Raw genomic sequence first — 13,440 nt, 5'->3', positions numbered from 1 at the left:
CATTTAGAGTTACATTGAGGGTATCGCCCGCAAGTTGGTTCGACAGGTGAAAGAGACAGGTTTCAGTTTTGCTTGTGTTAGGACGTAAGCGCCAGTTCTTAAAGTAGTTACTAAGTGTAGTTAGGTCCTCGTTTAGAGCTCGTTCTCCAGCTTCCTTACTATTATCTTGGAAGCCAATGGCCAGGTCGTCTGCATAAGCGAATTTTCTCGATTTTGTTTCAGGTATATCCGCCGTATAAAGGTTAAATAATAAAGGAGCTAGCACTGAGCCTTGAGGTAAGCCGTTGTTAAGTTTTCTAACGCTACTTCGTGCATCATTTATATATACCTGAAACAGTCTGTTAGTTAGTAGATTGTTTATCAGCTGACAAGTTTTGAGACAGGGTATGATTTTCATCAACTTATAAATAAGGCCCTCTCTCCACACAGTGTCATAGGCAGCCGTAAGGTCTATAAATGTTATGGCAGATTTTTCACGTCTTTCAAAGCCAGCTTCGATGAATGTAGTTAAGGACAGCACTTGGTCACAACAGCTTCGTCCTTTTCTAAATCCAGCTTGCTCAATTGGTACAGCGTCCTCAATGGTGTTACATATTCTATTATATAAGAGTCGTTCTAGTAATTTATAACAGCAACTGAGTAAGGCGATAGGCCGGTAACTTTCAGGCAGCTTGTTGTCTTTGCCAGGCTTCTGGATTGCGATAATTTTTGTTCTTTTAAATTCTGGGGGAAGCATAGCTGTAGTCACAATGTCGCTAAAGAATTCTTTGAGCCATTGTCTTGTTTTTGTACCAGTGCACAGTGGGCCAGAAAATGCAAAAAGCGGTCAAAAATCTGAAAATGGGCTGAAGGGCTTTAAAATTGTAGTCTTTTAAAGGAAAAAATAATAAAAAAAATTAAACTACCCAGGCGTAACTTTTAGGGGGGCCATAAGGTTAATAATTACATTGAGTAGACTTTTCGATCTTTATGCAATTAATTGTTTATATGGTTAAAAAATATTAACAAAATAAAATGAATTACCGTAAAATACGTTACTTGTTACTAAGTATAGTAAGATTATAAATTATTTAGGTACAAATTCGAAAAAACTTAGAGAAATTTATCAAAATATGTTTGGTAATAGGTATAAAAATAAAAATTCCGCTCTGTAACAAGTTTATTAGCTTCTAAATAAATAAACAAGGGCGGATCCAGAAAAGTCTCAAGGGGGGGCATAGCGATAGAAAAATCTAGCAAGGGAGGGGGTAAAAATGGCATGAAATAAAGTCTATTTAAAATCTAATATATTAGTGCTTAAAAGATTATACTTATAACTTACTTTGATATACTTAAATACTAAAATTTAATTTTTAACTTTATAATCAGTTCAAAATGTGAATCCCAAGGGGGGTATGGGCCCCTGGGCCCCCTTAGATCCGCCCTTGTAAATACAATAGTATGCTTACCACTAAAAATCTACGTCGCTCGCGCTGTCGTCTTCCTCGTCGGATGAAGAAACTTGGCGGCTTTCCATATTAAGTTGTAGAGCTCTAAGAGAATCTGCTTCCATTGATTCTAACGAGGGCGCCTTCAACAAGGATACAACTTCAGAAGATATGTTTGAACTTTTTCGGAGTGGGTACTGCCGCAAAGATGAAATTACTGGATCTGAAGTTATAAGGAGCCTGTTTAACAAATCTTGATTTCCTGATATTCTCGAAATTTTTCGTGTATGTTTCTCCCTAAAACTTTTGAGATCCTTATTTCTTGATTCTTGGGCTTCTTCTGACAATTGACCGATAGGCAGAATAGCCTCCTTGATTACTATGGCTCCATGGAGTAATATTTTATGCACGCTAGAAGGCATATAATACCATGAATATTTAGCGACATACAGTTTTGCGGTTTCCAAACAATACTCTTCAAAAGCTCGCACATCGATTGCATAGCCACAAGATAAGGTGCGTAATATAATACCAAATCGCATAATGACATCTTTATCTATGCCAGTAATTTCACTAGACAGTGAGGGGTCAGCAAAAAATCGTCGAGCTGTGTTGCCGTCATTAGTAGTTCCACTACCTCCACTCTTAGGTATATCCACAAGCAAACCTGTTCTGTCTCTGAAAATTTGTTGTATGGTACGTTTCTTGTTTTCAAAAACTGCTCTGTTGTTACTTCCTCGAATTTGCCAAACTTTAACTTCTAATCTATAGGAAATGTGCAGCAAACATTCGAAAAACCTGATCCAGGCATGTAGAGTTGACAATCCAAATTTCAAATTTTCTTGGACAACTTCCCTCTTTAATAGTTTTTCGATGTCATTCATTTGTTTGGGGGTTGCTTTACATATATAACATGTTTGTGAAGAAGCTGTTTCCGTTATTGCATTACACACTTTGCCGTCTATCATCGTCATCACACAAACATGAGAAACTGCAATTTCTTCACTATCCAGCATACCAATAGTGGGTTGAAGTTCTGAAATTTGATTTTCTATATATGATGTCTCCTGTACCGTCAGCTCTTTCGTTTCTTTCTTAAACTGAAAGCGTATAGGTCTACAAAATCGAGTTGACGATGGACGGGGATTTTGCCACACAATAATTTTATCTTGTCCAGGTTGCTCCGCATATAACTGTAATGGCACTATGGATGTAAGAAATAAATCGCCATCACCAAAACTATTATCGGAGAAAAGTTGCTTGTATTGTGAATGACCGGTGCTTCCATCGCATCCCCATTTCAGCAACAGTTTCAAATTCTTTAGAAGTTCAGTTGATAATGAACGAAGAACTGGTTTTTGCAATTCTACTATCCGTTTAACTGTATGATCTAAGAGGTCCTGTAATAATATTTCTGCACATGACTCACTTACAGTTTGTCCTTCTTTTCGGGGATAGCAGCGTAATTTTGCTTCTCGAAGCTTGTGATAAGACGGATATATATCAGCAAAATGTTCTTTTGCTATTCGTCTGTGAACAAGATATGAATGTTTGGTATCTTTTGATTCAATCATTACTGATAGCGCTTCATCTGGGGTGAGTGGAATTATTTTTTTTGACTTCTGAGTTTTCTGCCAAGCTGTCCTAATTTTACCGGCTCGAGTCGGAGTCAAAAGTGCTTCAGAGACAAGTTTTGCGGCATCGTCTTTTCCTTCAGTCTTTAGTTTTCTCCTTGCAGCTAAAGTAAGCTCCTCGGTTTCGAACGTCGATGACAGCTTTGAAGTCTTTCGACGTTTTGATCTTACACTACTCGCAGAAAATTCTTTGCTTGGACGACCACGCCTACCTCCAGATGAAGTTCCTGGTTGTGGCTCAGCATTCGGATCAATTTCTAATCCAGTTTCTTCAAATACACATACACTTAACCACGCTGTATTATTTTTCACAAATCTATCCGTTTTTCTCCCACATTGATCAAGCTTTGCATAAACGACGTTGCAAAACTTTGAAGTGAAAATCCTCATTTTTAACATGGCGTCTGCATCATTTTCAATTTTGTAGTGTCTCACCAAATACTTGAACAGATATTCTGTGCGACTGGAACGTTGTAACTTATCCTTTTCATACAAAACGTCAAACAGTTGCCTTCTGGTGACCATTTTCACTGTGAAAAATATAGAAAAACATTACATAAAAAAAATTTTTTGAAGACGCAAATGAAATAAGACTTACAACCACCATTACGAACAAACTTAACTATATTCTCTATCAAGGTAAATAAAGTAACGCAACAAGAAAATAGAAATTACTAGGTGTTACATTTTAAATAACAAAATAAAATGTGCTGTTATGGTTACAGAATACATTCGTTGGATATGGTTCATGCATATCGATAAGCAAAACCAAAATATCTCAAAAAGGCGCTTGAAGGCGCCTATCAAATTTTAGTATGTTATTAGGGAATGATCAAGCTATTTTTTTAATATTTTTTCAAAGCCGGATCGGATCGGAAAATATGTTATATCTCAACATAATTTTAAAGTATAATATAAAATTTTCAATAAAATCGACTACATAGTAATTATATCTATATGTATACTAATTTAACTTTGATTCATAAGTATTTATATAACATGAAAATACATACCTTGAGAAAGTTTTCTGTACAATTAACCACTTGAGTCAGACACTTTATAACACACATTCACTAGTTGACATTTAGTAGTACACTAAATGAATGTTCGCAAAGAAATGATCCTAACACAAAAGTCTGGTTTTGAGAACCGATGGCTGCCGCAATATGCCTTCTACCTGCTTCAAATTCTAGGAAAACATTATTTATCTATTTCTCGGAGTACCTACAAATTCTGAAAGCCAGACTAATACTTTCATCGAAATCGATTTATGGCCGCTTTTTGAATTTTTCGGCCCACTGTGCAGTGTGGACTATAAACTCAGGATATATTCCATCGAAACCAGCTGCTTTTCCCGTTTTGGTTTGGTTAAGCGCTTCGTTTATTTCATCCAATGAGAAGGCACGTGAGTATTCTGATGTTGTGGGGATATTTGCTTTAAGTTGTTTAAGAGCTTTTTTTACCATCGATGTATGAGTTTTCTCAGATGGAGCTCGAGAGTTCTCAATTATTCTATTGGCTATCTTATTTGGCTCAATTGTTGATTTGTTTAAGTGTTGTGCTCTGCTTGCTTCGCCCAGTTTGCGGATCAGTCCCCATGCCTTCCGACTGGAACGGGAGAAATCAATATGTTCTACGGTAGATTTCCATTTATTAAGTCTAGTTGAAACCAGTGACTTGAGTAAGTTGTCACCGATTTCGGGATCTTCTGATTTCAAAAATTCTTCATATAGTTTTTGGCTTTCTTCCGTCCAGCCTGGGATGTACTCCTTTCGAAAACCTCGGGGGATATGTTTTTTGGCGATAGAGATAACCATTCCTAAAAAACGGTGGTAATTGTTGGCCTTTGGGTCAATGAAGCGAATGCAGGTGTCCAGCTCTTTGGTGTATTCAGGCCAATTTGCTTTGTTAAAATTCCAACGGGGTCTCGGCGTGGATTCAACGATAGAAATTTGTATGCCTATTTCGATTATGACAGGTCGATGTTGGCTGCGAGGGAAACTAGGCAGTACAGTTCGGGAGCTTGGGAGTGGTTGTAACTGTGAGTTACTCGAAACCCAGCATAGATCAGGGTTGTAGCCTTTGCGCCATCTTCTAGAAAAGAAAGTAGGTTTATCTTTTAAACTATGGATAAGGTGGATATTGTTTTCTTCGGCCCACTCCAGGAGTTTTTCCCCATTTTCATCATTGTTTTCATACCCCCATTTGTTGTGGTGACTGTTAAAGTCCCCTATGTAAACTGTAGGTTGGTTGTCCTCAGTTTTGATTACATTTGTTGGCCATTTAGTTAATGGTGGTTTGTAGATGTTCTTTATGGTTATGTCATTCACTTTTGTAGAGATTATGGATACACTATTTTCGCAGCTGCAGTCCTTCACCTTGGAATTTTGTATACTGTTATTCACGTAAGTTGCAGTTCCGTAAACATTGCTGTAAGTGGCTCCAATCATGCTATATCCCGGAATTTTACCCCTCTTAAGAAGCTCGGTTTCTGATGGTGCGTGAGTTTCTTGAATAGCTATGACGTCAACGTTATTTTCGATTAGTATTTTTGAAAGAAATTCAGATTTTGATCTACTAATTCCCTCTATGTTTATTTGACATATACGGAGGGTTGGTCCGATACGTCTCGTCAAATGGTGTTGATAAACACCTTTGTAGTTTTCCATATTCCTATATGGAGATTCCTTTCCTTGCTTTTCTTTATCGTACTGGTTGCCAGGAGAGCTTAGCGGCTAGTTTGGCGTCCAAAAATTGATAGACCATTTAGCGTTACCCAGGGTGCACCACGTGGAGGCGATCTATCATTACACCCCCACACAAAAATGACTAGTAACAAAACAAAATATGACCTTTAATATGCTTATTTTGACAAGTTTATACACTTTTGGATGCATTTTATGCACTTTAAAATGCAATTATGCATTTCTATTCATTTTTCTATAATATACCTTTTTCTAAATGGGAAATATGCCACAATTTAACTAAAAAATGATTTTATTAACATTTCGACGTCCAAATCAGACGTCGTTATCAAAATACAAAACATTAATATTTTGTATTTTGACAACGACGTCCGATTTGGACGTCGTTAATAAATCAACGTTAATAAAATCATTTTTTAGTTAAATTGTGGCTTATTTCCCATTTAGAATACTTAGTTAATTACAAAAATGCCAAAAGGAAATAGCTTCAGAACAAGACCTTTTTCCTGACATCCTGAACACAATGTAAAAAGTTTGCAAAGCTCTAGGTGCTGCATTTAAAAATCGATTTGTTCTGGTGTTTTTAGTGCTAAATGCCCTATATTATTGTTTGAGTCACAAACACGTTGACACAAATATTTCTTAGTGAATGACTCAAAATGTTTCTTTCTACCATCTTATCACACTTATCACCTAAATTGATTCATATTTATCAATTATTTATGAATCATTCTTAGGTTTATTGCTTTGTTGGTTTCCTATCACCGAATTTATTTGTTGCTTTTAAAAAAATACCAACTTGTTGCTTAACTTTAATTATTACATTATCTGTGGTATATTCATCGAATATGATTTATTTTGGTTGTTGAATTATTGTTCTTTTGTTCTTATTGAGTTTATTACCCATTATATTGTAGTGTATTTCGTTGATAATGTGTTTATCTGTCCAACTTCCTCCATTATTAGTGTGACCAACTAGTCCGAAAAATCCGGGACATGGCCCGAATTACGAAGTCGTGTCCCGGCGTCCCGGACAAGGCTTCCGGGCCATCCGAATTTTCAACGTTTTGGTAAAATTCTATTTTGAATACGTTACTCTTCTAAGAATTCTCATCAAATTGAATTGGTGGGACGAAAAAAGTCGACAATTTCTAGATACCACATACTAATACCACATCCAAAACGCATGTATTTTATATCGTGGTATTATACTTCTACGAAAACTAAAACGATTGCCTTTTTTTCGTATCTGTATTTTAATTATCGTCTTGTGAAAAAAATGGCCCGATTTTCATTGAAAAGTCCCGGATTTCAGGTATTTTTTTCAGCCTTGTCCCGGATTCGATTGAAGTGGAGTTGGTCACCATATCCATTATGTACATGAGTTTGTAGGTTACAGTGATTTTTCTTCTACAGAAGAAGAGAACGTAGAAGTTCTTTCTTATCCTTTGTGGTACCACATTTTCATCTTGATTAGCGTTTGTATTATTGTGAAATGCTATTGTGAAGTATGAACAATAACAATATGTAGTGCAATTCTATGTTTCATTTATAAAATATCCTTATTTGTTGAATCATATTCATATAAGACAAGTAAAGTAGGTATAATGTAAGGTATAATTTCTAAAAGAATGTAGCAAGGTAGGAAATACTTTCAAAATAAATTCTTTTGAATAAATTTTAAGAGTTTAAAAAACACGTTCGCTATTTTTGTTCGTGTTTCATACAATACGCTTTTATGTAAATTCACATGAACTTCCCATCATACGTTAGAGAGAAAAATGGCATTTTTCCTTCCTGGGGAGGAAAGCTATTTATTTCATAACTTTTTTATTGCATTATCTCTCTATCGCTTTTTCCATTAGCATACTTTGTAAAGGGAACCGACGACGCCAGCAAAACACTCTACCTTGTTATTTTCATTTAGATAATGGCTGTAAAAGGTAAATTATATATCCAATAAAAAACTCATAAAGTTATATATTATACATAATATATTCTACTTCTTAGTTTCATCAAATGTAATCGTGATCTTATCTTTACTTGTGTTATGTCTTAGTTCATTAGTTATTTTTGTTTGTTACTACACTTCTCCAAGAAATTAACACAACACATTAAAAATGGGTCATTTTTGACGTCTCCAATTTCCTAAACGTGTTGTCCGACTTAAGTGATCTTTTCAATATGTTATAGCCATATTATTTAACAATATCGCTGTACGTAATAGTATGTGTGCTAGACAGGTAAATTGTTATCAAAATCAAACTGTGTTTTTTTATTTCTTAAAGTTCGTAACACACTGTGGAATATTCTAGCATTTATAAAATACTGAAATTAAAACCCAAGTATAGCCTCAGGTTTTTTTAACATTTTTCTTTTTTATTCATTCGCTTATGTAGGATAATAAAAAAGTTAGATACTTTAATAACTAAGTAGCCATGTTTTTTGTCAATACATAATATATCCTCATTTTGTGGAACGCATAAAACATAGTATCTGCTTATGCTTCAAGCATGTACTACATTTTTGAAGTTTTTACTACACTTACAAAGCATTTAGTTTCCTACGTAGCATATGCTACAATTTACCAGATACATAGAAGAATATGCTACGCTTTTGAAGTATTTGCTAGTTCAGGAGTATTTGCTTCAGTTTAAGTGAAGTTGGTGGATGATCGACTTCGGCGTATGTGTTTTTTTGTTACAACATGGCATCATTTACGAATGTGCGTCGTAGAAAAATCTACAAACTAGGAAGAAGATACTTAATTTTTGGGGTCATTCTTTTATCAAATAAAATTTAATAATTCTCAAGAAGATTAACAAATAACAATTATTTATTTTCATACTCACGTAACTTCGTAACTTTGGTCGCTTCGGAATCTGGGTCCCTCATTTTTACTTATGTACAATAATTCTAATTATTAGGTACGTAAAAATGTGAATTCACAAATCACAAGCACATGGAAAACTAATTCCATTACGATTGTTGTGATACGAACACGGCTGACGCTACGCTTAGTAGAAGATACTTCAGGTGAATAGTAGGTACTTTTGTTGTGTAGTATGTTCTTCTCAACAGAAGCACATACTTTTACGTAAAAGAAAATGCTACAAAGTAGGTACTATTTGCTGAAGCAACAGCATCTACTACTAACTTACTAACGTTTTATGCATTCCACCCATTGCCTGCTAAGTTTAATAAGCCAGCCTAAATTAGGCTATGAGAAAATAACAATTTGATAAATGTCAAATTGTTACCAATCAAAAGTCTCTGGTTTGTTGTGAAAATTAGTTAATTTATTATTTAAAGTTTTAATTAAGAGCGTAATTTTATTTTTGTTGTTTGTTGGAAATGGAACGCGCTACAAGGAATTTGATCCGCGATGAGTGTGTTCAAGCAGTAACTTTACATAGCGAAGTACTTAGCTACCATGCTATCAGCTCTTTATATTGGTAACAATTTTTTGCTAATGCCCGATAATGCAAGACGTCACGTTGCATGAACTGTAACCGAATATTTACAACAGTTAAATCTTCGGATTTTGAATTGGTCACCTCATAGTCCAGATCTTAATCCGATCTAAAATGTTCAGACATAATTCGCAGAGGACTACGACAACGTTTGCCACATTGTAGAACCTTATAAGAGGTAGAACCAGTAGTTCTCGAGATTTGGAATGATATTGATCAAGACTAAATAGTGATAATATGATATTGATATTCGTTAATGGTCTATCAGATAATGAGGTCAGGGTAAGACACATTAATACCACCAGCCTGGAGTTTGAATATCTAGGAGTAACCCTAACAAGCAAAGGGGAAGAAATCTAAAAGATTGAGAAGAGAGTTTCGAGAGGAAGGAAGGCTGTCGGAATCGGAACCCTATACAAACTACCAAGTGCAAAAAACCTCTCCAGAGAGGCCAACTGAGACTATACCGAACAGTGATCCAACCTACAGTCCTTTATGGAAGCGAAGCATGGGTTGTGAACAAAAATCAAGAAAATATGCTGAACATCTGGGAGGGGAGTGTTCTAAGGAAGATATTCTGGGGAGTAAAAGACGATGAAGACGTTTGGAGGAAACGAACAACTGCAGAGATCAGAGAGCTGTACCGGAAACCAGAAATTATCCAGATTGTCAGAACAAAGAGACTTAGATGGGAGAATGGTTGACGTAAGGTGGCAAAGGACTTGCTGCTAAGAAGTGATGGGAAGAAAAGAAGAGGACGACCACGTAAAAAGTGGCTACAAGCGTGTAAGGAAGTCGTTGAAACAATCGGGATAACAAATTGGAGAACTGCGGCGTGGACAGAGGAAAATGGAGAAAAACAGATGAGAAATTCTAAGCCATGGGTCTTTAAGGTCCCGTTTAAGTCATTTTATTGGCAGTTTATATACGACGAGTATACCATAGGTACGTTTAGTTTTCGATTAGAGATACACGACTGAAGGAAACGCTAGAATAGGCAACATTGCTTATGAACAATGAGTTGAATTGCCACTGTAGAATCAACGGACGACACACCCGAGTCGCGCGAAATAAATCCGCGCGACTCGGGTGTGGGAAGCGGGAAAGCAGTGTTGCCATGTATTTCTTTACATGTATACAGGGTGAGGCAGATAACTGGCCTATTAGAAATATCTCGAGAACTAAAAGCAACAGGATCATGAAAATTGGAATACAGGGGTTTTGAAGGATGATCTATTAAATGAAAATATTTTCATCTCTTTGCAACTTCCGGTTATACCGGAAGTTGCTTATAACTTCGTTTTTTTAAATGGGACACCCTGTATATTTTTACATTTTTGGATTCTCTTCGATGTATTCTTCCTTAAGATATGAGGATTTGTAATGTTATACAGGGTATTTTAAAAGATAATTACGTTTGTTTATTAATTTCGTAGCAATATTCACACCCTGTAGAATTGTAGTAGTTTGACAACTAAAACTCTACTTACATTCAAATGATTTTTAATATAGTCTACTATTGTTAAGAATCATTAGTGTAGCTAAATTTTTAATTTTAGTATACAGGGTTGGTCGAAACTCGGAATGAGTATTTTCTGAGTTTTCTTAAATGGAATACCCTGTATTTTAGTACTGTAATGAAATGATATTTTATGGTACTTTTTTATTTCTTAAGCATTCCCTATACCTAACTGCTTTAATTTGTGCTTAATTGTTAGTCGCACCAACAATCTTAACTACGTAGCTATTTTGATAGCTAAACCATTATTGGTAATTTTAAGGATCGGTCTGGATTAATATGTATTTATTTCTGAAAAATTGTTTGTGATTGAATATTTTCATGGCCAACCTAATAAAATTTTACGTATTTTTTGTTGCAATTAATGTTTAGCTTGAATCACCAATAACTCACAAATTAAAGCAGTTAGGTATAGGGAATACTTATAAAATAAAAAAGTACTATTAAATACCATTTCATTACAATGCTAAAATACAGGGTGTTCTATTTAAGAAAACTCCGAAAATATTCATTCCGAGTTTCGACCAACCCTGTATACTTATATTTCAAAATTAGCTATACTAATGATTCTTAACAATAATAGACTATATTAAAAATCACTTGAACGTAAGCAGAGTTTTCAACGTCAAACTATTACAATTCTACAGGGTGTGAATATTGCTACGAAATTAATAAAAAAAACGTAAATATCTTTTAAAATACCCTGTATAATATTACAAAATCTCATATTTCAAGAAAGAAGATATTGAGGAGAATCCAAAAATGTAAAAATATACAGGGTGTCCCATTTAAAAAAACCAAGTTATAAGCAACTTCCGGTATAACCGGAAGTTGCAAAGAGATGAAAATATTTTAATTTAATAGATCATCCTTCAAAACCCCTACATTCCAATTTTCATGATTCTGTTGCCTTTAGTTCTCGAGATATTTCTAATAGGCCAGTTATCTGCCTCACCCTATATATATATCCCGCTTTTCTATAACGAATGTGTTAGATTTTTTTCAATTTTTTAACGAATGTGTGAGATTTTTGTATATTTAATCTGTCTAACAGTTTTTTCGAATAATCCTTCGAGTTTGAATTTTTTTTATTTTTTGCTTTTTAGTTGATTTTTGCTATAATAGATATTTTTAATTTTAGTCACTAGTAACTAAAGAAAAGCGTTTCTTAAAAAAATTTATTTCATATTTTTTTATTTTTTACTTTTTAGTCTTACACTTTTCAAACATTAAAATATATCGTCATGTTTAAAAAAGATGTATATGATAGACACATTTTTTGCATTTATTTCAACATGTGTACATTTACATTGTACATTTTCTGTAAATTCTTCATACATTTCTTAAATCAAAATCATTATTTACACCTATTACAGTTTTCGCAGTCTTTCCATCTCTTCTAATGCTTTACTATTGCACAATGTAGACCCTGTTAATTTCTCGCGAATTACGAATTCTAAAATTGTAGCACGAAACGTCTCTACCGGTGGTTTTTCTAAGACTACGATTTTTTTAAATTTGAGTTTTGGTTGAAGTTTTGTTTCGTATCATATTGAAATCAGACACGAATAAGCGTCGATGTTTATATAAACAAAGATATGAGCGTTCAAAATCTTCGCCGCTTAGGATGTTTATAAACATGATGTACAAACATGAAAAGTAGTCGGAATCGGCAAAAAATTTGAAACTTTATTGTTTATTCATGAAGCATAACGTAAACAATTAACGTAAAAAGTGAAATTATGTATAGTTCATATAATTAGCTACAATCTGTAAAAGTTTCAAGTTTCTACATTGTAAAAAACAAGAGAATTTAAGCATTTTCCATTAAAATCTTTTTTTTTATTTAAACAATTAATAAACATAAAAAACAATTTTCGCGATTCGTGTCCGCGAATGCATACGTCTGCAAATTTTCATTAATTTGCATTGAAGAAAAAGCGTCAAATTAACGTGTAAAGATTTGACCCAAACGATTGAACTAAAGAAAGGCGTTTAAAAAAATGTATAAAATTATGAAAGTGAATGCAGTAACTTGATTAGACCTATTTATTCTTTCAACTGTATGATACTTATATGCATATCAATTTCTGTGAAAATTAATATGTATATAGACACTGTACACTAGTGTACACTGTACACACTGTATACTAAAAATTAAATTTGATATTCGTTAATCGTCGTATCAGATAATGAGGTCATGGTAAGACACATTAATCAATACCACCAGCCTGTAACGGCGTAATTTTAGCTTTGGAATCGATAAAAGATAAAACCAGATGTGCTGGTGCTGCGGCGAATCATTCCATTATTAATTATGAAAGAGTAACTTGCTCCGAGCGACAAGCATTTATTAAAATCAATGGACACTATTCTGGATTGATGCATTTGTGCAATCCGGCCGTACTCAAACAATTTCAGTTGCAGGTAGAGTGTGTGTTTATTATATTTGCGAGGAAGAACAGTTGACCGAAAAACAGGAATGTTGGAGGTGTGGATGTTGTAGGTCAGTAATGGAATGATGAAAATGAAAAGAGCGACATTGCGCCATGGATGCAATCTCCAAATTACGAAAATTCGATAAAAAGGTTGTCGAATTCGACAACTTTATACAAAGTAAAGCTAACATTCTAACATATCAAGAACATACAGAGTACCGAAACCACCAGTGATCAACGATAA

At 34.5% G+C, this 13,440-nt stretch overlaps 1 protein-coding gene across 1 annotated transcript; it reads right to left on the bottom strand.

The window, feature by feature from the left end:
• Positions 1 to 796: 796 nt before the first annotated feature.
• Positions 797 to 4,373, bottom strand: LOC126889939 (uncharacterized). Its single transcript, XM_050658686.1, has one exon. It carries the CDS (start codon positions 3,584 to 3,586, stop codon positions 1,451 to 1,453), a length of 2,136 nt encoding a protein of 711 aa, XP_050514643.1. The 5' UTR covers positions 3,587 to 4,373; the 3' UTR covers positions 797 to 1,450.
• Positions 4,374 to 13,440: the final 9,067 nt, after the last annotated feature.

The sequence above is a fragment of the Diabrotica virgifera genome, chromosome 8, assembly GCF_917563875.1.
Source record: "Diabrotica virgifera virgifera chromosome 8, PGI_DIABVI_V3a".
NCBI lineage: Eukaryota > Metazoa > Arthropoda > Insecta > Coleoptera > Chrysomelidae > Diabrotica > Diabrotica virgifera.
The sequence above is the reverse complement of the archived record's forward strand: the minus strand, read 5'-3'. Positions and strand labels throughout refer to the sequence as shown.